Source organism: Styela clava, chromosome 8 (genome assembly GCF_964204865.1).
Source record: "Styela clava chromosome 8, kaStyClav1.hap1.2, whole genome shotgun sequence".
In the NCBI taxonomy this organism is placed as follows: Eukaryota; Metazoa; Chordata; class Ascidiacea; order Stolidobranchia; family Styelidae; genus Styela; species Styela clava.
This window is the reverse complement of record NC_135257.1, coordinates 22,893,748-22,918,832: the sequence shown is the minus strand read 5'-3', so window position 1 is coordinate 22,918,832 and position 25,085 is coordinate 22,893,748. Positions and strand designations below refer to the sequence as shown.

Here is a 25,085-nt window from a genome sequence, read left to right as displayed (position 1 = left end):
GGCAAGTTCGTTAAGATTAGTGAACAAATCCTGCTGAATTAATTGCAACTGACAGGTGAAAAAATGTTCAAAAAAGTAATATTGTTAGTCTCATTGAGAATCAAATAGGGAAGTAACTACAATGAACTTTTTCTCAAAGGAAAATTTTCCTCCAAAAAGATTCTCAATGCCTCCCTATTTTGTACTGCTTCACTGCAATTGCTGGCCGCTGATCTACGTTCCGGCTGTGGTTGGGCAACATAAGTTTCATTTGACCATCTTCCTAGAAATACATCTTTCCTTTTCTCACATATATTGTGCAGCACACAGCATGTTGCGACAACCTTTGGCATAAACTTGTAGCTAATGTCGCATCTTTTAGATAGACATCTCCATCTGAATATAATATTAATTAATAGATTTCCTTTCAATAGTGCTTGTCCTTTCATTGAATTAGTTGTAATAGGTCTTTACCTGCTTTTGAGTCGTCCAAATGCATGTTCCACCACATTGCGTGCAGATGAAAGATACACATTAAAAGACTCTTCAGATGGATTTAAACTTCCAGAGTAACCTTTCATGAGCCATGTTTGCAAAGGGTATGCTGGATCGCCTAGTATCATCAGCGGGACGTCACAATTTTGAATTCGCTTTATGGTCTGTAAAAAAATATTATAACTACTGTTGTGACCCTTTTGAAATGAATACAACGTGCTTGTTACCGAAGGAAGACTTCCTGCCACAGCAAGCTTGTACAGCGAAGAATTTTTCAGTACTGTTGCATCATGCACACTTCCTGGCATTGGACAAGATATATCTCTGAATCTGATTGAAAATAACTTTAAATAATTAAATATGCATTTGCATCAGTTTAGTTTATACTCTAACGATGAACTTCTAGAAACTGACATTACAACTAATCATCAGGATTTTTAGCTGCTTGGGTGTTTTTCATATTAAGCCTGCTTTCTGTAAAGAATACCTCACTTAACTCTATATCTCTCTTACTTACATGCATCTATCATCTACAACAGCCTGTAATATTATAGATGGCCATCCCTTGCGATTGGTAAAATCTCTATAACCTGTCTTTGGCGGTAAAATAGGAATGTGAGTTCCATCAATCGCCCCATATACATGCGGAAAACTGTGGACTTTGAAAATTCGTTCACTGATTTCAATAGCTTCAATATCTGATGGAAAGGCGATATGTTGTTTTGCAATATAATCGGTGAAAACCCTGGCATGAAAATTTTAAAAATGAGTAGTTACATAACCAATGACTTGCTAAATATTGAAAGCCAAGAACTACCTGCAAAATTGATAAACACAGGCATGCACTGTGCATTTTGCAATCCCGAATATATTTGCAACCACCCTGTATTCACAGCAACTAGCGAGTTTGTATAAAGCCACAGCAACCCTTTTTTCCACTGGCAAAGGCGGTCTAACCCAGTTCTGTTTTGGTGACATATAGGGTCTGACTTGTTCCACAATGTATTGAAATGTACTCCAGGATACCTTAAAAACAAAATTTTCTTATTTTAAAAAATTCACATCAGTTCATTTATAACTTGGATTTGATAAAATTAAGTACATATAAAATTTCCTTAAAAAGTCTTAAAAGAGGTAAATCTGTAAATTTACCCGGAAATTTTCTATCCAATCTTCATTGCCAAAATGCTGATTTACGATTCTATCCCACCATTCTGAAGTTCGTGTCTTTTTCCAAAATCTTCGCTTTCGACGTCTTTTCTTCGTAGGTGTACAAATACAATAAACTTTTTTCAAAAAATTGAGCCGGCTACGCCTCAGCATAACCTGACATAGCTTAAATCTTTCATTCATCAGAAACAGCATTATTAATTGCATCATTCGAATCGTAATCAAAGTGGGCAGAACCTGAAAATAACAATATGATGATGGTCAATATCTCCTGCTGCTGTGAGCAAACATATCACCTCCATGGCAAGATCTTATGGATGATGATTCGTCCACCACGAAAATGCCTTATACTGTTATAGAATACACGGTATATGCAGTAGCGAAATCATAAAAACATCAAGTATCCTTTTGGTATTTTGAATAAATATCATAAACTCATCCAATAAACATCAAAAAATAAATATTTTAAATCCTTCACCTGAGACAAATCCATGTTCTTCTTTTTTGTTCCATTCAGTAGCAAATAACCATTTACAGTACTTTCTTGTATAATTATTAACTATGAAGTGCAGAAACGTTACCGTAACAATTGCTTTTCAATGAATGTCTGCATAGAATTTTAAATACAAATTCACAGTTACCGGTGTTTCAAGGAACGTGGTGCAGAAGTAGATACCTGAAGTGGTATGCCAGATTAAGAACAATAACAACTTACCAAAATAAAATATAACGTTTTTATGTTTTTCTTAAAAAATAGCATTTAAAGTTATGAAGATGACTACTTAAAACCTTCAATATCTTGGTTAAATGTTTACATATATAAAAATTATAAAGTTGTATCCGGTTTGTTCCGAGGAATTCAAAAGAAGGAGTAAAACGTAAAACTGGTAACGAAATCTCATGTCAAATACGATAGTCTGAACGCGCGGGATATTTTTAACCGGATCGAAATTCAATGGTGTCCATGTAAACTCGAGACAAATTATGGCGTTCGATTGTCCGAAATACGATTTGGGAACGTTTTTTGCCGAAACGATTATCGTGTACATGTAAACGTAGTGAGTGATCGATTAGCAAGCCTAACGCTTGCAACGATGCTTAAATAAATATGAATTGACTTGTAACCATCGAGTATATTCATAATCAAAATATCCCGAATGTTTACCGTAAAGTTCCTCAAAACAAGGTCTGCGACGTCAACTAAAATAGTACTGATAGAAGACTTGCAAGTTTGCTCAAAGCAAGGTCCGGAGTCTAACTAAAAGTAAAAAGAGCGCTGAAAAAAAGAGTTAGTTGCAAGCGACAACAGACACGTTCAAAGCATTAACTCTTGCGAGATACCAATAAATATCGTTCGGCGCGAGACTGCCTCATATTTAAACCCATGTGTTCGCAAAATGAATTACATTAACTTCTTTTATTTTGCTATTTCCCCTTTTGTTAGCTATGGGACGAATATTATGAGTCTTAAAATATTAACATTTGTGACGTTTCAATTGTTCCTTTGTTTCGTCACGGATTGTGAGGCACAATCGAATTTATCGGCTGGGCAAATTATTGGAATATCAGTCGGAACAGTAATGGCGGTTCTGCTCTTGGTGGCGATTGCTTACTTGGTTTTCAGGCATTGGAAAAAGATCGAAGGTATGTATTACATATACGTTTGATAAGTACACTATATTAAGAAGGGTTTAGTTAAGTTTAGCTTGATTTTATGTGAAACTGACCCGTAAAACATGAGAGCGCGAAATTGCAGCACCGAGGCTTCAATGTTGAAATGAGATTGTTCTGACCAGAAACGCTCCGTTGATTTTTATTGTCAGAAGAGTACCAATCGTCCTAATATTGACCTGTTCACATTGTAAATATGGGATAACAAAGCGGGATTGATCATGTAATACTTTCATAGCCCTTATTTAGACCTCATTTGAAGTTTTTGCAACTTTACCGAGTTTTCGTCTGTGTGTTAACATTGTTTTGTACCAACTCGGAATTAGAAAGGATTGTTTTAACTACTAATTTGAGGCAACACCGTCCAACTGATACGTGTTTTTGCCGCTGTATTTCGTAAGTAGGAATCGTCGGTACAAGTTACCTCGCAAATTGCGCTTCGTTCATTGTTGGAACTTACTCTCGTCTCCCTTGGGTACGAATTGCTACCGTTTAATAGTGCTATATATCACATGTTATAAATATCATAATGTCAATAAAAACTTTCTGTAACTCAGCGCATACTGTGCCTTTATGTATAGCTGGTGAGCGGGCACTTGATATTTCTCTGGTTTTAAACTTTTTAAAGGTTTAGCTTCCCCCAGAATTCTCTATTTTTAATTTGTGTGTATTATGGAGTTCTCGAAATAAACTATCTAGCTTTTACAGGGTAGCTTGCTAACTGTAAGACTATACCTCGAGGTCTTTAGCCCAAAGATTAAAACTTGAAAAAAAATTGTTTGAAGAGATGAGAAAAACGTTATTTCTCGATTTTTAAACTCTGTAACCTTTCAGTGAAATACTTCAGTAAATTTAGCGCAAAATCAGAGTAAACAGCATTATTTCTTGGGTTATTTTAAATAGAATTGTTTTGAAATTTTAACATCCACTCTTTATCAATTAACAATTACTGTTAACATACTTTTGGGAACCTTGTTTCGGCTTTTCGCTTGGGCTTATAGTTGATTTTCCGAATTTTAAAGGCGATGGGACAGGTTTAATCTGTATTTGAGTGAATTGTTCTTACAGCATTGCCGAGTGTTTTTGCGTAGCGATTAGAGCAGTCTCAACACCAATTCTGGGTGTATATTTAAACTTCAGTATTATTTCCTATAAAGTTATAAACGCTCTATGGAATTTTTCTTTGTATGCTATCAAAAATTCAGTACTATATTCCCCAATTCTCTATAATTCAAATTGTTGAATCAAACAATGTGTGCAACTACTCAACGGTTAGAGCGTTTTTCTTAACTGGGTTGGCGTTGAAGATCTCGGGGTAAAGGTCATGTCCACCACCTCAGACAGAGTGTAATAAATCAGATAGAGATGCTGAATCGAATGATGCTGGTTTTCACAAAATATATCAGTCGAAGCTTGTACAGCGCCTACTTCGGTATTTCCTTAGTGTGTGTACCAGGTTAGGGTTAGGCCATAATTTTATTCCGATTTTCCTTATTTTAGGTATATTACGAGTTCGGAGACTGTCTGTGTTAGTCAAGTGAATATACCCCCTCACCATAGGTTTCAGTCTCTTTACGCGACTTGATATAAAGTAGGCGAACGGAATTAGTTACCTTCACATTGGTACGCACACATTTGGAGCCCCTTTTTCATAGCGATAATGTGATATCGCCGTATGAAAAATAAAAAATAGTCTTAAAATGCAGATTCAAACTAAATTCGCAGTTACGATGATGAACAGTAGGATTGCTGCATATTTTTGATAGTGTGCTGTTATCAAGTAAAGCATTCGTGCGCATCTTAGAGGCAACGCCTTGATGTGACCTGCTGCTATTCATTGCCTTCAGTGAAGCGTTTCATTTAGCGGTAAAATATTAGGTTGACGAAAAATATTGGAAAATGGGTTTGGACAGGTTATGCGTCTGTGGTTCCAGGTAGAGAAAATGGCGAATAATATTTTTAAGTTTAGAGAAAATAGGTATTTCGCCTTTTTCGTCGTACATTTGGTTCGATGATCAAGGTGGTAAAGCTATTTCAGCTGTATTTTTGAAGTCGGAGTCAAGATTTATTCTCCGGATTCCAGACTCAGATATTCGAAACGTTGGCTAATCAACTTGGAGGAAAAGAATAGTTGACAAAAAATGAGAAACAAGAAAGGAAAATTGGGTTTTAAGCAGGTTTTATGAACTGTAGTTTTTGATAGAAATCGTTCGTGAATGGAATTTTTACTTTTGGTGAATTTTAGTTTCTATTTCGTCATTTTCAGAGTGAGGTATTATTTTCAATTTTTCATAGCAGCAAACAATTCGGGAGCTTGCATATTTTTTGAACCTGGAGTCGTATTAGTATATCCGAACGACCCGGAGTAGATTAAATTTTTTCTGAGACTATATTGGTTCGTACAGGTTATGCAACATCAATGTCTGTAGTTTCAGGTTGGTGATTAGGATCTTGGATTTCGGCGGATTGAAATAATTTCGCCTTATTCGGAGTCGGGTCAGATTGTTTCGTTGCTATTGCTGTAGCAATTTCAATTTATGAAACCATAGTCAAAGATCTGCTTTCACTGTTTATCTTGTTTGATCAATAGGTACTCCTGAAGTATGCGTACCAAGATGACGGATACCGGAACGTAGTATGTGTACCAGGTTAGGGTTAGGCCTTAATTTTAGGTACTCGAACTCGTAATAGAAGTAAAATAAGGAAATTGAAATAAAATTATGGCCTAACCCTAACCTGTTACACATACTACGTTCCGGTGTCCGCCATCTTGGCACCCATACCTCAATAGCACCGATCATTGTTAGTAAGTTAAGCAGAGGAAAGTGTCGCAATAGCCTAACATAACCTAAAATAAACAGAATTGAAGAAAGCAGACCAGAAATTCAGACAGCAATGCGGTAGTAACAAATAGCACTCCAACTTTTATTCGATACTTTCTTTCTCAAAATAGAAGTCGAAATTCTTCCGAAGCGGATTTCTAGCAGCTATGACTAATTAAACTGTTCAAAACGAAGAGTGCGACTTGCGCATAACACTAGCTAAGGTTCCATTTAAAGGGTTCTCCTGTAGTATGTGAACCAAGGTGGCAGACACCGGAACGTAGTATGTGTACCAGGTTGGGGTTAGGCCGTAAATTTATTCGAATTTTCCCTATTTTAGTTATATTACGAGATCGGGGACTAGCCATAGTATTAGTACCTGAAATTATGTCCAAACTCTAACCTGATACACATACTACGTTCCGATGTCCGCCATCTTGATTCGCATACTACAAGAGAGCCCATTAAAGATTACAGATAAAGTAGTTCTATGCCTATTACGAAAGAAATGGAGAGATTTACAATTGCCATAGGAACGACAAAGTTTGGGAATCACTGCTTTAGAACAATTACTGACCGCAGTTCATCATATCGTCCTCACCTGCAAAAGACCTGCTGTGCCGCAGACCAGGGCTACTCAACTGGCGGTTCGAATCCGTACCTTTCGACCATAAAATTTTAACCTCGTCTGCTTGTTGATTTATTTTGGCAGCATAAGAATCGTTTTATAGTTTTAGAATTAGATGATTCTGATACAATTTAAATAAACAGCTATACAGTGTGTCGTACTGGTACCGATGTGTGACATTTGTGTCTATATTTGAAGCTATTCCTTGCTGTTGTATTTAATTTAATATTGCATTTGATTGTAATACCCAAACCCCAGTAATTTTGAAGTTTCGTAAACGGACCTTTGGTGAAAATAGTTGAGTAGCCCTGGCATAGACCAATCACAGTGGCCTTGAAATATAAGTTATGAATACGATTGACCGAGATGATCTCTTTTATCTGGTTTTGTTTGTTTTGTCATTCCATTTCAAATTCGCGATAGCGCTTTATCTTTGTTGACAAATTTTTCCGGCGGACAATACAAGCATTGGGCCCATCCCTACACGTCAAACGCTTTTAAAATTCCGGTTTGGAAATTGAAAAAAAAACGAAAATTAGCTTGGATTCAACAGTAAAGAAATATCAAAATTCATGAACCTTAATCACGCTTGAGCTTGTATGGACCACGCATGGTTTCGAGTTTCAAGACAAATGGGCGAATGTTAAAATGAAAAAAATACTAGTAATTGAAAAATTACAAATAAAAGAATCGAATTTTAAAGCGATATACACCAGATTATTTCAATAAAATTTAGAGGAGTTTGAAAATCAAAAATGTATATCTTACTCATTTTTTCAAAACCTTTTTTGGTACTCCTGAAGTATGCGCACCAAGATGTCGCACCACCTGAACCCTAACCTGGTACACAACCTGAGGTCAGGCTGTGCGCCATCTTGGTGCGCATACTTCAGGAGGTCCCCTTTTTTATTAAGTTTCGTCTTTTTGGGTTAAATTTTAGGGTACAGACTTGATTGGCTTTCTAGTAAGTGCCTCGTCCTGTACTCTGAACAGAGATCTTGACAAGCGACCCCTACCTAATATGCAGAGGTTGGTGTGTTACTCTGAAGTTCAATATCTTTCGGTTTGGGCATATGGTCTAGCTAGCCCGCCAGGTGGGGATTTATTATTTTAACTTAGATAATTTCACTTTGTATTCGCGTGTAGTATTGCTAGTATTGTTTGCTTATTTAGTATTTTTGTAATACGTATTTGCACAAACATTATAAAGTATTCAGACTGTGCAAAAGCCGGAGTGCGAGGATGATCCAATAACTAATGAAAACAAACGGAAACAAGAGTCTAATGACATTACAAAATCGCTATGTGCCAGTGGTATAGTAATAAAGAGGTTCAAGTGGGAAAGCGAGAAACTTTCATTTTTTTTAACCTGGCATTAGTAACTTTGCGTTTCTATTTAGCTATGTGCACCTGCCCATAACGCCGAGTTCAGCTTAACCTCAAATCACATATAATTTACTAAACTTTTCAAAAGCTTTCCATAAACCAAAGTATGTCAATATTAACGCTGCCACACCCTAACTGTCCATATAATGGACGATTTATGATACTGAGATTGGTTGAGGCTGGTGTGCTAATGTGGAGTCCAGCTTTGACATTTTTCCGATTGAGTAGTGTCGTATTTTCGGAATAGTCGAATTCGCAGCTCAGACTTATGATCGACTAATTATCAAACTAAAAATTTCTTACAGAAACTCAGAAAAAATTAAGTTTACTCAGCGTTCCAAATGCCTATTACAAGACTAGCGTGCGCCAAAGGTTAGGTATCAAATTTTGATTTGCTCGTGAGTGCAAAGCTGGATATAGGATCGATATTCCCAACGACCTGCAGTCGGAAGTCGATGTCAATTTTACTCTCGGTGTCGGAGTTTACAGTAATTTTCTCCAGAATCCATAATCGTAATTAGTTTTAACCTGTTTGTCAGGAGTTAAGATATATTCATTGATGGAGAAAGGCGATGTCAGCACCCATATGTTATCTCCAAAAGTCGTTGCGTGTTTTATTGTCTATTGCCCGCCATGGACTCGACGGGTATAAAAACGGATCTTTAGCACTAATGCAAAAATACCATCTCCACATTTTGAAATAACAAATTAGTAGTTATCGAGTATGGGTTGGAAATAAATTGAAAATTTGAATTTCCCGCGCAATCTGCATTCCAAATGATGATCCTAGCTGGATAATTACTTATTATTTTAAGCGGGGGTGTTTTTTTGACGAAGGCTTTGTATAAAAGATCCATAAAGACTTATAAAAAGGCGAAATGTCGCTGACTTTTTATATACTGTAATAACAGCATTCCATAAACTGAAGTATGTCAATAAAAAGCCGCAACCACGCCCATCCATATATTAGACCAGAGGTTCCCAAGCTTTTGTCAGAACGACCTCAAAGACAACTTTTAAGTGTCCAGTGCGACCCCAAGTCAATATATATATTTTCCATGAAATTTCAAGAGCTTCCTTCACTGGCCTTTTGAGTTTGGTCATGTTGTGATATTAACTAAAATAAGCTAAAACCAAACAGTGATGTCACAATAAGCACCTACATTTTCTATAGTATAAGCATAGAGCGCCTGTTTTACAGTATGTCATGGTACAAACAGCTAAATTTAACATGGTTTGTCAAATCTTATCACTCCGACCCAATTTGGGGTCGCGACCCCTGGTTTGGGAACCCCTGTATTAGACTATGATGCCCATACTAAGATAGCTCAGACCTGTTAAGCTAGACATAGGCTATGTGTCAGGATTGACGATGTATTCTTGTGGTGTTGACAGACTCAAGTTATTTGATTTAAAAACTCAAAATGACTGAAGGCACCTAACGAAATGACTCAATCAACCGCCAGATATTGACACTATAAAATAATTTGGAGCGAGTTTTCGAAATATGAAAAAAATTTAAATGCGATTCACCATGTTGAAAGATTTTGTATAGAAAATTCGGTGCTCCCGAAGTATGCGAACCAAGATGGCGGACATCGGAACGTAACATGGGTAACAGGTTAGGGTTAGGCGATAATTTTTTTCCAATTTTCCTTATTTTAGTCCTATTATCAGTTCGAAGACTAGCCAAAAGCCTCCCGTAGTATTTATAGATAAAATTATGGCCTAACCCTAACCTAGTACACATATTGCATTCCGATGTCCGCCATCTTGGTTCGCATACTTCGGGAGCCCCGAAATTCACTATCTTTTTGCAGCGTCTCAAAATGAATGTGAGTGCCTATGTTATGTAAAGTCTATGTAGACTACGAGTTACTGCAAAAAAACTTATTTATACGAGAAGCAATGGGATATTGTTTATTGAACTGCAGGTCCTTTCTCCTTGTGTACTTCATACTTTGAATCCGTGTGTGTCCATTGCAACAAGAATGCTTGAACGTGATAGTATTTAAGTGATTAATAACATGATTTCTTTCCACATTTGTACGCTTTTGTTAGATCAAGGTATAACTTCTTCAGACAAGACAAAATATAATTTAATCAATTGGTCTGAAGGGGTTAGATATATATAACGAAGGCAAGCAAATAAACTCGATTTACTCTTTGGGAAGACCCGTGTCGCTTGAAAGACTTTACTTAAGATCCGAAAACTATTTTCCGCAATAAAATATTCCTGTGACATGCGGTTTACGATGCATATTGATGTCGTATAAATAAAAAACGGAAATTCACTGTCTTGTTGCGATATTAACTCAAAATAGACGGTGTTGATACCGAGGTAAATGTTTCCAATACATAATCAAATTCCAGTTCAAGTATAACGTGGCTTACAGTGATTCGACTTGACTTCGAAGTTAAAATTGCAGTCTATGGACTTCGTGTCTTAGTTCGAAAAGTCACAAGAACTGTGTGCTCTTAATAAAGAATGTGAATATATATCATGCAATGATTTTACACAGTCAATAACGTTGATCGACCCGGATCCGGATTTTATAATATCCGGAGTCACGTGTGATACCACAGAGTTGATATTTATGGCTTGGTTGTTAAGTATCCGGGGCAAAATAGAACTCAATATCGCTGATTTTTATTCATCATTTGTATCTTGAAACAGAATGGGTTATTTTATAACATTAACATACGGTCCCGGATATATGGAATTTTTCTTGGACATGTTGTCTGTTATTATGCTATCGGATATTATTGCTGTCATACTGCTATTCTGGATGTGTTTGCGATCACGTGGGTGTGAATTATGATTTTTTTTTGTTGTATGTCTTTTTTTTCGCTCAGAACAAGGAACTAAATAAGCAGTTACTGGATATTCTTTTATTGTTCCATCATTTAAAGACATGCATGTATTGTTTGGCCCGACGGTTCGGCGCTTGGCGTACCTGCGCGGGTTCGAATCACGTGGGATGATTATGTGCGAGAGGATTGGTGAAATTCTCGCCGTCGCCAGGTGATTCACGTAACCGCTGGTCGGTTACGGCTTTCCCCACCATTAAGTTCATGCATCTGAAAATTTATAGCTGGCTAATTAATCCCATACCCAACATGGAATGTTAACCGGACAAGAGGCCGTGGTTCATCATATGGTTCAGCCGTCCTTCTTGTCCTTCCTCTCCCTCGCGAAAATACGAAAAATCCTATTCTTATGTGCGATAGCGAAAGTAGCTTCTACATATACATGTACAAAGCCTTGTTTATAGTAAAACGCATGAAAACGCCTTTTTCATTTTTTTTTTCAGGAAAACAGAATGGGAGAGTAGTTCATGAAGGGTACGAGAATGTCGTCTCAACATCATCTGTAGAGAAAAGTAAGTGAAATCAAGAATTCGTTTTTTCTAATTAATCGAAAGGTTTGTGTCAACCCCAAACTTCTGAAATCCGACTTCAGGAAGTTTCAAAATCCGACTCCACTGCGACTCCAACAACTCCGATTTGACTCCAACATCAGCATAAAACTTCAATTCCGACCCTGTATTATTTGCTCAAATAGCGCCCTATTTTATTCAGTGTTGAGTCATATTTGCTGATTCAGCACTTTTTACGCAGGTGAACTAGAAGCAAAAGCTATAACTGAGAAAGTAGTGGCGACTGTAGCAGTAGAAAGCTCGCATCATCCTCCGGATACAACTACCTCAACTGTTTCCGAATCCGGAGATGTTCCCCCACCACCACCACCAGCTGCACCCCTGACACCAACGGCAGCAGAGATTGAAAAAACAACTATTGGAACTCAAACCAAAATTAAAGAATTAACTGATAAACAGGTGATGTATGTTTCACTCAGGGGAAGTTATCAGAGAAAACACTCACTGAAAGAGGGCCACAACTGTTGAGAGTCTTTGTAAGGGGACCACGACTGTTTAGAGCAGGGGTCGGCAACCTTTTGTTGCTCGCGGGCAAAAATAAGGGTTGTAAGTCATTGGTGGGTCGAACATATTTTTAGAAAGTTGAAAACCGAACGGATGATACTTTTCTTATACTAAAAATCAAGCAGTGATACATCTCTCAAATAAAATATATATTTATTTTGTTATTGCATTGCATTTTCGGTGCCATTTAACCTTTTGCACTTAGCATCAACTTTTCTGCGTTTTGTTGCCATTTGTCTAATTATATTTAGAATCATTAAACGAGTAATTGCGAATTTTATACTTGTAAGATGAAGATATAATTTAGTCTTAACGCGTCTCACAATGAATTGTGTAACGTGAAAAATATCGTCAAAACAGCTGTTTTGTTACTTAAATTCAGTGAAGCGTCGCGGGCCGGATTATGGTACTCCTAGGGCCGTAGGTTGCCGACCCCTGGTTCAGAGTCTTTGGAAGGGGGCCACGCCTGTTCAGAGTCTTTGACAGGGGGCAACTGATCATCGATATTCAAGAACGACTGCTCTAAGCATTCAATACTTATATATTGTTTTATATTCAGACCGCTACCAAAGCCGAGCCAAAGAAGACCACGGTTTCCATACAAACCATCCCGGAACAGCAGGAAAACAGCGGAAATCCAGCGGGAAAACATGATGAAGGGACAGAAACAGAAGAATTAGACGGAATAGGTGAATATTATAGAAAGGTTTCGATCTGCCACATAGACTGCTAGTTTTAGGGCCAAATTCTAAAATATTGTCTTATTTACGATTTTGCAGGCGACCTTGGGAATATTGGGAATATCCGGCCGAAGTTAGATCGCCGTAAATCCCGTGAAGATATAACATTTTTATCGGGATGGCGAAGGACGGTGAAATTGACCGAGTTAATAAGAGCGAAATTAATCGTGGAAGCTAGAGTACGGGAACTGGAAAATGAAGAAGTAAGAAGTTAATACGAAATTCAAAGTTAATTTTGCATTTTTTTCTAACCAACTATGCATTGAGTCCGATGGCCTAGTATGGGGATTATCAACCTAATCCCTGTTACGTAGGATAAAATTTTCATAGTTATCCCGGGAGAGAGGAAAGCCGATAAGACGGCCTAATCATATGGCGAGTCATGGCCTCTTGTCCGGTTACCAGTCCATGTCTGGTATGGAATTAGTTAGCCAGTTATGTGTTTCAGATGCACGGACTTGATGGTGGAGGAAGCCGTAACCAATCCTTGCACACCTAATTATCTCCGCATAGTATTCGAGCCTGCCAACCAACGCATTCAGAGTTGCGGTGGCGAGCGTATTTTTTACGCTAAGCACGATGCGCCACACCGCCGTTCCCTCATAAAATTTGGACCGAACCAAAACCTTATGGTATTTTAATAATTCACGTATCTTTGCTCAGAGATGAGTGTTACTTCTGAGTAAGTGCACCACCATGATTGTATATCGTTCCAGAAGCTCTTGACATTTCTGTGGTTTCCCTTAACTTTTCTCATAGATGAGTCTTATTGAATACGCGTAACGTTTCATTAAAAATTGTTTTTCAAAAAGAAAAGAAATTTCACTTCTACCTCTGCAGATCACAGTAGAGGAAGTCGAGCGTGAACTTGCTCCGTTTTTGATTGGTCAATATCCGATCGCTGGAATCATCATTGGCGAAACTGAAGACAAAATGTCGCTTTATCAGGCCCATGTAAAAGGGATTATTACCAGAGGTTGGTATGGAAAACGCGCTGTTGCGGAGACTCAAATTATTAATTCAACTAGAGCTGGACTAAAGTCACCATTCATCAAAGACGCAAAGTAATTTAAGTCGTCTGACCCAGTGGTGCGCAACCAGCGGCCCGTGGGCCTAATACGGCCCGCTATGAAAAAATCGTGCGGCCCGCGAAAAAGTGCCAATTCTGAATGCATAACAAGTTTTTAATTTATTTCAATCTGGTACGTGCGAGTAATTCAAATCCTTAACGCTGCGAACCCTATACCCAAGTCTAATTATTATATATGCCTATGACGTTACAATGCCCTAAAACTAGCTTGTGCGAAGCGAACAACGAACGCATGCCATAATATTAATAGGCAAAATTTTTGTGCCTGCAACTACTAGAAAGCCACCCAGGTATTTGTATCCTGCCCTCCTTTATTAAAGGTCGCACATCCTTGATATACACGCGTGTTACTCAAACGTAATTCTCTTGTGGCCCTTTTCAGCGTCAAAAGAAATATTGGGCCCACAAAATATTCAATAAAATTGTTTTCTTATTAATTACTGTAAAAGTTCCAATTACCAAAACTAATCCTTGTGTCTATTAATCGTCTTGTCAAGTTGAAATTACAAGCCTTGGTTCATTTCAGCCTTTCATATTCTTTCGACGTATTGTAGGCCCAATGAAAATTTCAGGCCTATCTGAAGATCCTTAAGACGCTTCATTAGGCCTGAGACATCAAGTTGAGTAACCTCGATCTAAATAAATTGACGAACTTTCCGCCAGTGGGAACTCAATTCAGTAATCGACTCCACTCAAGCAAAACTCGCATTATTCTTTCGTTACTCGGCATGAATCCTGGTTTAGGGCCTTCTACTCAACAGTGTGGATTTGCAGGTTCGAATATCGTGAGGAGTAATTATGTTCGAGAGGATTGCTAGACTCTCAAATTTTTATTCGTTATCCATGCCCTTCTTTTTTCAGGATTTTTTAAAATTTGCACCCCCCTGCTGTTAAATAACGGTGACCGTACATTTGAACCCATGTACATTTGAACCCGTGCGTATATCCACGTGTTCAATCTATATGCGGGTGCTAAAACCCATGGGTTAGGGTTCGTATGGGTTTAACTATCCGTGAAACAAAAAAAAATCCATAGGTGCAATACCATACAGGTGCAATTGTCATGGGTTCAAATGTAATGGAACCTTAAATAACTATAAGATAATTTTGCGTCTTCGCGGTTTCGTCGGTAAAAAATTTGGGAATATTTCTGAATGTATCCTGTGAAATTTTGAAAATATCTCAATAACCGCCACCGTAATATTAAATAACAATAAGTCACGCGGTGCCGAAGGCGTGTTGAATTTTACTCTCGGAACCTCGAAAATATTCGTGGCTTGGGACTTTGAAAGGTGGGGGGGCTTGATAGAGAAATTAGGAGTAGGAATGAAAATCCTAAACAATACTTTTGCACATAATTACACCCTTTTGCTACTTGTGTATTCTTATCTTTCTCTAAGACTACCTATACTATTTTATTAGCACCATTATTCGCTCCTTATATCCAGGTACAGCAGTGAGTCTTCTTGAAGCCCAGGCCGCAGTTGGGAGCATAATTGACCCCCATGATGGCCAGAAGATGTCAGTAGAGGAAGCGAAGCTACGGGGACTTATTGACAACAAAATGGCGTCTGTGATTATTCGTGCGGAACGAGCCGTGACGGGGTACAGAGCTCGAGCTACAAATGAAACGTTATCGCTATTTCAAGCAATGAAAAGGGTAAGATAAAAACGAGAATATCGGTCGGAGACCGAAGACTTATCGATCGAAAGTTAGGGATCCCCAAAACAGCGCTCTTACTCCATAGTGACACCTTGTGTCCCATCACTAATTAATTAATAACTCGCTAATTATACGACATAATTCATCCAAAATCAATAGGCTTCTGGTCCGACATATGATGAATGCACATGCAAAATGGAGCATATTCAATCTCGCGTTCGTGAGATATCGCGTGCATCTAACAGACAGACAGAAAAATACCTATTAACATACTTACCGATTAAAATCGATGAGTAACTTGTATTGGGTTTAGGCAGTGATTGGGAGCAATTGGCTGGGTCTAGTGACGTTTAGTACCACAAGTACTTCTAGTAGGCTTGGCATAACCATATTTCATATGTCATTCCTAACTTCCACCTGACTACGTCATCCAAAAATTACGTCACTACGAAGTCACAATCACGCCATATAGCTTGCCGAAGTATAGCTACGATCGCCCGAAAAGGCACCTGCGCCCGCAATAACGAACTCACTACGATGAGAAAACAAGAGAAATAACTTGCTCGACTTCGGTTTATCGTATGCGCTTTTTGGACGAGCATTTGTATATTTTGTCGGGACACTGTGACGTAATTTTTGAATGACGTAGTCAGGTGGGGGGTAGGAATGACGTGTGAAAAATTTGCGCCACGCTCACTAGAAGTTATTGTGGTACGTAACAACACGAGACCCTAATTGACTTGACTCAAGTCGCCTGAATATAATGGCTCGTACTTAACTATCCGCCGATGAGACTTGTACCCAGCACTGGCGTAAGGTCCCTCCCGAGAGGAAAAGACGATTCAATGACTAAACTGACTATTGATTTCGATGAGCGTTAGACTTTGTTAGTGTTGCATCATTGCATGTTAAATATCCCCAGTGTGTAACAGGGTATCGTCCTGCCTTCTAGCATATCCTAACCGAAGCAATACCAGGACAACACCACAGTGTTTATATTTAGCGCACAAGAGAAGTAATATTAAATGATTAACCACTGGTCCCTTGTTTCTTTTAGAATCTCGTCGTAGAAAGCCACGGGATTCGTCTTCTAGAAGCACAGATCGCCACTGGAGGCATCATTGATCCACAAGCGAACTGCAGACTTCCGGTTGAGGTTGCTTTCGAGAGAGGTTGGTTGTTTTTAGGAGTTTTATGTTTTGCGTTTAGAATATTTACAAATTTATCCCGGGGGAAAGAAAAGCCGTTGAAACGGCCTAACCATATCATGGCGAACCACAGCCTCCGATCCGGTTAGCCCGGAATTAGTTTGCCAGTTATTTGTTTTAGCATGGACTTGATGGTGGAGGAAATCGTAGCCGACCAGCGGTTACGTGAAACACCCTGTGGCGGCGAGGAGTCCAGCAATCTTCTCTTGGGACTGTATCATATAGCGAAGGCATATCTGGTCATCCAATTGGTCCGGATCGGGGTGCTGTTCTATTATTGCAGGAACAATTGGGTCAGTTTTGGGTTATCAACCCACCTTTCTACGTTTATCTTAGTGGGAAATTGCTAGCGAGATATACAGAGAAAGGTGTTAATACAAGATAAGAATCCGACAGATAACAAAATAGTAGCGGGTTTAATTCAATATACATGAACTTGATGATGTGAAAGATCGCAATAAGAATGCTGACAGGACAGGAATAAGATGAAGCCAACTCAAACAAAAGCCACTGATTCACATATTACAAATTAAAACAGCGGTTCTTAAACGGTGGGTCGTGCCCCAAAAGAAGGGCGTAAACAATTTTTGAGTGGCGCGAAGCTAATTGAAAATAGAAATATTTGTTAGATTTGATCTTTCCCGCCTTATTTGTTAGATTTGATCTTTCCCGCCTTATTTGTTAGATTTGATCTTTCCCGCCTTATTTTGACAAATTCTAAAAAAGGGGGTGCGGCCTAAAATGTTTGAAAACCACTGATCTAGATTTTAAAAGATTAGAGTACGTTTTCTAGAAGAGATAGAGTCCGTTCCTTCTAAAAAAAAGTGAACTCCGGATCCGGAATATTTCTAATGACATCTTTTCCTAGGTTTATTCGACGAACGGCTTCATCGCATCCTAGAGGATCCCTCTGACGACACAAAGGGATTTCTGGACCCGAACACAAGTGATAACTTGACATACCTTGAATTGATACAGAGATGCGTTGTGGACGAGGAAACGGGGCTTTTGCTGCTTCCTCTCGTACCCGAGTCGGAAAGAAGGGAATATAGCGAAAGGTACGGTGCTTATCTTTGAATGGGTCTAAAAAAGGTAATTTTTCTGCGTTCCAGAAGTGGTATATTCACTTGGCCAACACGGTTAGTCCCCAAACTCGGATAGAACTAAAATCGGAATAAAATTATGGACCAACTCTGACCTGGTACACACACATAACGGGAGTCCCTAAAATAAATTAGCATATTGTTTCTCGCTTTAATCAGGTGAAGGTTATGTATACTTGTCGGGAGAATCCATTACAATAAAAAAGTCACATACAATTGCACATCTTCTAAGTATTCGAGATTCGTTTCGATTCTGAAATCATCAGGTATTCGAAAATTCCCGACCTTACCTGCAATACCAACGAAGTCAAGTTCAACACTTTCCTGTCCTCATAAATATGAATTCCAGATTTTTTCTAAAGTAAAGTAATTTCATTTTATATATTTCAGACATGCTTCGACCTCGACATCAAGCCGATCTCGCACTTTCTCAAACCAAACGTTTTCTTCTGGAGGGGGGTCGGTAGGTGGCGTAGAAGATCTTCATGACACCCCCACTGCTAGTCATTAATGTTCTATGGTTTGTTCCTACGATAAATGAGGAAGAAAGACAAGTTAGGAACACTGCAATTATGCGCGTAGGAGGCGAACTCGAATCCGTAAAATAGTCCAGCACAAGGGTTCTAATACTAATACAGTGTACGGAAGATTCCACGCGGAATATTTTAAATCTGTAAATATAAAAATGACGAATAACTAATCAACAAATCCCATACCCGACATGAACTGGTAACCGGACGAGAGGGCGTGGTTCGTCATATATTTAAGTTCTAATTCTTTATATCCTCGAACTGACAAGAGGCTGTGCTGTATTTGTCATATGATTGACTTTCCTAACTTCCGGGATAAATACCGTATATTACCCCTCTCATATTATACAAAGAATCAATTATGAAGCCTCTTAATGGGAATCAAGATTGAATTTTATCTGGATCAAGATTGAATTTTATTTGGATCAAATATTCCACGAAATAATTCTCGAGGGAGGGTTTTTATTGGGTAAAATTCGGCAAATAATCGAATCAATATTTTGGTTGGATTACCAGATCTTATAGGATTCATAGAAAATTTAGGAATAAGTATGTAAGTAATATCCTTCTGGCAAAAAAATAAATCTTTAAACATGAAGTATTAAACATTAAGTGTTCCCTGGATTCAGATAAAACGAAGCTCTTAATATCATCATTGGACTAAATATTTGGGTAGATAAAATTAGTGTCCAATAATAGGTTGGCATCGGTGGCCTGAGTCTGCACCCATCAGACATCGCTATAATGTGGCATCTCACGCTATCTGTGCCATGAAGTCGGGGTTTGGCATGTTTTCACAGATTCCTAAGTTGTATTTTCAAACTTGTCGAAATTTCAGGCTTTCAATGATGAAACGAGAATATCGGTCAGAGTCCGAAGACTTATCGATCGAAAGTTAGGGAATCCCCCAAAACAGCGCTCTTACTCCATAGTGACACCTTGTGTCCCATCACTAATTAATCAATAACTCGCAAAATATACGACATAATTCATCCAAAATCAATAGGTTTCTGGTCCGACATATGATGAATGCACATGCAAAATCTGGAGCAGATTCTCGCTTTCGTGAGATATCGCGTGCATCTAACAGACAGACAAATACCTATCAACATACTTACTGATTAAAATCGATAATTAATAATTCAAAGCTTTTCTCCAAATCTCAAAAAGCATTAAGTTTACAAAGCGATCTCTGTACCCGCCCAAGTTCTCCTCATAAATTTGTTTTTTCGTAATCGAAATGTTTCCAACCCGACGTCGAAGTCAATTATAGATTTTCTTCGACCTAAAGCCCTGCTTATTGTCTATATCAGGGGTTTCCACACTGAGATTGAGTACAAGGATATTCTTTCCATAGCTTCTAATATGCCTCTTGTTAATAACTTGAAGATCTGAGTTTAAGAACTCTTTGGAAAGTCAATTATTACACTGCTACAAGCTTCAACTACAGTAACTAACAAGTCTACTTTCGCAGTTCACTTGACTTATTTCGTTCAATTACAGCACGTGATATAATTTTGGGATACATGACCGGATCTTAAATCGTCCAAAGGGTTCCTATGAACAGAAAGTTTACGAAACCCCTGTTTTTTATCTTTATGCATAACCTTTTTATTAGTCACGGAGTGAACCTGTAAATCTGTTTTCTTTGCAACCAATTGATTTACGGTGCTTGGAGATTGAATAAGTCGATAGAAAGCTACAACTTTTTTTTTTCAAATTGCTTCCAAGTCCCAAAGCTACCCAATATCTCATCTAAAAAATTTCTGTCTTCTTTTGATTGATGGGAACACTTTTATACGACAATTGACCTCATGGGACTTGTGTTTCACCCACTTCGCTGTTTTATTTGAATGTTATTTTATATTCGCCCCCATATATTTTAACACTTCTCACTTATTTCTTATATGTTCTGTTTACTCATGACATTAACACCATATACAACCATCACATACAACCGCATTTTCTTCAATTTTCATTTTATTTGCAAATCTGTACATTTTCAAGAAAAAAATGAGAAAAAAGCAATGGCGAGAAAATTCAATTTTTGCACTTTTTTGTATCCAATTTGCTTCCCTGGGCCGCGTTTGGCCTAACATAATATTATATTCGAATCATCCTTGGCCGTGGATAAATATTGTTCGTACTTATCGAAGTATCATAAGTATTTGCAGACGACTAAACAATAAATTTAATAAACAAACAAACGTATAATTATAAAATATGAAACAGTTTTTTTTGCTTTTTTTTCAGAAAAGGGGGTTTGTTTGAGGGGGTATTTGAATCCATTCGTGGCGACATTTGCAGGATAATTCCTCAAATATATGGGTGAATTTAAGAAATGGGGCAGGGGGTGATTAGTTGGAGTAATAGTACGGATTCCACTCTTACAATCCAATACCCGTCCAGGACGTTTTGAAGAGAATTTACCCAAAGCTCAGAGGCTCATCTCTGAGAAAAGCTACGAGCACTACTCATATACAAAGATCTACTGAAAATATATAGAGTTATGGCGGCTCCGTAATTAACGATAACAAAAAGGCAGAAATTCAAAAAGCAATTTGGTATATAAAATTCCGACTTTATACGCTTGAATGAACAAAAAAAATTGAAAAAAATACTATTTCGTACGTTTTGTATTTTTAATATGACGTCATAGGCACTTCTTCGCAAATAATAGATGACGTCATAAAATACTAAAACGTGACGTAACAAACAAAAAAGCAACAGTTATAGTGACGTAACAATAAACATGACGTCATGTAAGGAATGACCTTTATGCAAATTATTGTTGAAAACTGTTTGACCAAGCGTGAAAAAATAAGAATACAGGGTTAAAATGAACACACAGTTACACCACGAAATATACACAGTAATCACCGGGCCAGCGGAGAGATAATATTTATGGTACAAAAAGATATAAACAAAAGCTGGTCCAGTATTAAAAGGAGGAGAGGAAAGTAAGAAGAACGTTTTTACATACGCTTTTTTAATGGCGTTCCAATAAAAAATGCAATCGCTCACAAACCAGGGCTCATTCAAGTCCCACGGTAATGGAAAGAGATGAGTGCATGCCCAGACCCGGGAAAAAACAAAACCGGATAATCCACAATTCCGAATACATTATGAAATAATAGTTTCACAAATGAAATTTTCAAAATTGGAACAAAGAAGTCTTGGCCGAGAACGAATAATTTCGTATTAATCGAATTTATTATTCCGAATATATCCTGTAGTAATATTTTCGAATTATTCCAAATGTGGTGTCCAACAGTAAACCAGAGTCAGTACATATTCAATAAATTCAGATTTGGAATCACGAAAATATCATGAGATACAAAGAACAGAAACAAAGTTATCAATTATTAGATCGTTTTCTAATTGATATCAACTGTTACCCACTCATTCTGTACATTTGACGAAATTGAAATTGGAAATGCAGAAAGTTGATTCAAACAGTATTGGCCATGCAGAGCCAGACTGCATAATTTTGTGAAATCAAATTTACCATTCGCACTAAATTCTAAAATAATTTTTTCGAATGTGAGAAAAGGGTCATGCTCAACATAGAACATTCGCAAATTGAACAAATTTATAGGAATCAAAACTGAAATGAAAAATATTTGTTTTAAACCGGATTCCTGTATGAATCGGCTACGAAGTTTTGAGTTGACTCCGCGACACCCAATACATTGTGAAAATCATTTTGAATATGAAATATTGAATATATTCTGAAGTAAACTATATTTAACAGAGAAACTGAAAAATTGATTTTGTTTTAAACCGGATACGGACATGAAATTTTAAAGAATCCGGGTTTGAATTTTTGAGTCGACTCCGGCACCACAGAAAAATAAAATGAAGCCACAATCAGACCTGCTGAATGAGGGGTCAAAGCATCTTAGTTTAAGTATTACCAGGGATATATCGAGCATGAATATACCAAGCATATGTATGGCCCACGCTTGGACGTTAGATTATTAAATCAATAATCATTTAAAATGAGATTTTTTGTTACAGTACCCCCCTCCCCCCATAAAAAATATTGAAATACATAATAATAAAAAACACGCATTATTACATTCTGGGATAAAATATTTTGCTAAAAAGTACCATATAATATAATAACCAAGATCTATTTATTATTAGAGTATTAAAAAGGGGGGAACAAAGGGGAGTTCACAATCCGAAACAGGCTCTGAGCAGTCTACCATAAAAAAACGCTCATGGGGGTTCTCCGGATATCCGGTGGTGGAATTTTAGATTTACAAAGTGGAGAATTGAAATCGAAATTTGGGATAGAAGCTAGAGAAAGTCTGCATACAGCAAAATTTCTTGTAATTTAAATTTGGTTTTACCGGAGTCAAATTTAAAACCGAATCCGGAAGCTAATTTTTATTGATTAGGGGGTTGTACGGAACATATTCATGCTTACCCGGTATGGATGAAAAAGGCCACTGGATAGCGGAACAATTTTAAAAACTCACAAAATTGATGAAAAACAGCACTTTTCGAATAAAAAAAGTCACAGAATCCTATGTACATCATAAAAAACTCACAGGACAATAAAAAAGTTTGTACAATATCAAAATTTGGGTTTTTTTCGTGGAATTAAAACCAGAAATATAAAGTTTTTAATTTGCCCATTTCTGGTGGTGTTAGAGACTAACAAGCATTTTCAAATTCCAGTGATAAAATTGTTTTGCAGTTTAGAATCAGGTCTCAAAAGAATTCAACTTTAGCAAACCTCCAACTTTTATTTATAAATTGAAAATTCTTTTTTTATCGACTTTAAACTCTTTTTAAACTGTTCAACAGTACGGCATAACCATTCGAATTTTCAAATTCATTTTTCTAAAAATATCGTTTCTGACAAACAAAAAAAATCTACACTTTTCAACAATTTTAGTTTCGAATTCTCTTTCATTTAGAGTTTTGGAAATTCCCAATAATAATGAATTGCAAATATTTCTATGCATTTTGTCTTCTTTCACAAAATGTGATTTCTGACTATAGCCAAATATTAATGAAAAAAATACAAAAAATTCCAAGTTTCTGGTAAAAACACGTAATTTGGTTCAAACTTTTCAAAACAGTAAAAATTTTGGGTAAAAGTCACTGATTTTGAGGATTTTCGTTTCAGCACCAGATTAGTATCAATAAATTAATAAAATTTGTATAAATTAGAATTTGGGGGAGGGATCAGAGGAGGAATAAAAATTGGGCGTCAAGTTTTCAACTAACTTGCCAAGTGATATAGGTTGTGGTCAGAGTTTTGGGTAATAAAACCGGATTTATTCCGGATATGTAGTGCAATGTTCTTTGGTCTTGAGACCAATTCAGAGTTGTATTACTATAATCAAAGTACTCTGCTCTATTAGAAGAGCGTTAGTTTCCCGGATTTTGGGGTTGGACTCGGAGTCCAGATTGAAACCGGATTTGATTGTTCAAAATATTGCTTTGGTCTTCGGTTGTGGAAGGAGTTGTCATCCTCATCCGCTAGAGAGCGCTATAGAGTCACTTTTACATGAGTGTTCATCAGCTGTTTTGCGACCTCAAAACGATAGATCCGGGAACCCCCAATCTGGTAGAAAATCCGAATCTAGAAGATCGGAAATTTCGGGTGTGAGTTCGAACGAACCGAATTGTGATTCGGGTTGACGTGGATCGTGCATTCCCACGCGAGATTGTAGCGTTATTTGGTTCAGGTCGAATCCCACAGGCTCCTGTAAAAAGAAAAAATGTATTCGAATTTTGCATTTTTTCAAATTTTTCCTCTTTCGGAAATTCCACTTTAAGCAAGGTCTCGGAAGTAAAGTACATTCATCTCTGAGCAAGATCACATACACTCATTTAAAAGCAAAATCGATTCCGAAGAAATATAATGGAAACGACTGAAACTATGGCGCATTACACGAACTAACTTAGAAGTGAAGGAGATTCATCTCTAATCGAAGTTAGACCATTAAAGTGCCAATGTTACAGACGATCATTGAAACGCCTAGAGATACTGGAACTATGTAGAATTAAGCTGGTGCATACATCCCAGCAAACGCCGATTGAGCCAAAACTTGCATTAGTTTTACCAATTAAAGATCTTTTGCCACCTTTAGCGCGACTAGACAACAAAGAAATCAACAGCAGCGAGTAAAAGCGATGAAGGCAAGATAACTTGGCCTCGCGGTATGGCTCGGGTCCAAAAATTATTTTGGAAACTTTACCCAACGCTTGCGGTCGCGCTGAAAGCAATATTAGACAGAAATGGCGAAAAAGGACTAAATTACACAAGTTGATTTCAACCAGGGTTCTGCCAGTACAGCCCCAAATCCAAGGGTCTATAATATATTAATACATGTTGCGAGGCAAATTCATTATTGCTGCGGCATAATAGAACAACTGACATGAAATAGCAAAAATATACAATAAAACTTTAGTGCAATACACAAAGAGGTGGGACACAACGACGATATGTACAATAGCCAGTTTATGGAACGTCCATGTCCCAGATTCCAACGTGAAAGTGGGGCGTAAATTGTATCTCTCGAGTCTAGAACAGGGGTGAACAAGGTTTTTGAACCTGGGGCCAAAAGTTTTGCCTATTAGACTGGCGGGCCACGTAAGTGTGACGTAAAAAGTTACATTTCATGAACAATAAT

General features: G+C 37.6%; 2 protein-coding genes across 2 annotated transcripts in view; one reads left to right on the top strand and one right to left on the bottom strand.

The window, feature by feature from the left end:
- Window positions 1–3,111: 3,111 nt before the first annotated feature.
- LOC120346123 (uncharacterized) lies at window positions 3,112–20,003 on the top strand. Its single transcript, XM_039415781.2, has 10 exons — window positions 3,112–3,288; window positions 11,466–11,534; window positions 11,773–11,990; window positions 12,655–12,784; window positions 12,875–13,038; window positions 13,676–13,811; window positions 15,374–15,585; window positions 16,646–16,760; window positions 17,665–17,854; window positions 18,290–20,003. Exons 1-10 carry the CDS (start codon window positions 3,225–3,227, stop codon window positions 18,408–18,410), a joined length of 1,419 nt encoding a protein of 472 aa, XP_039271715.2. The 5' UTR covers window positions 3,112–3,224; the 3' UTR covers window positions 18,411–20,003.
- Window positions 20,004–20,412: 409 nt separating this feature from the next.
- The window catches only part of LOC120345685 (uncharacterized), a 63,646-nt gene continuing 58,973 nt past the window's right edge, over window positions 20,413–25,085 (bottom strand). Inside the window, exon 2 of the mRNA XM_039415224.2 lies at window positions 20,413–24,155. Within this exon, the coding sequence (XP_039271158.2) occupies window positions 23,985–24,155 (171 nt within the window). The 3' untranslated portion in view covers window positions 20,413–23,984. The remainder of the gene's footprint in view (window positions 24,156–25,085) is intronic.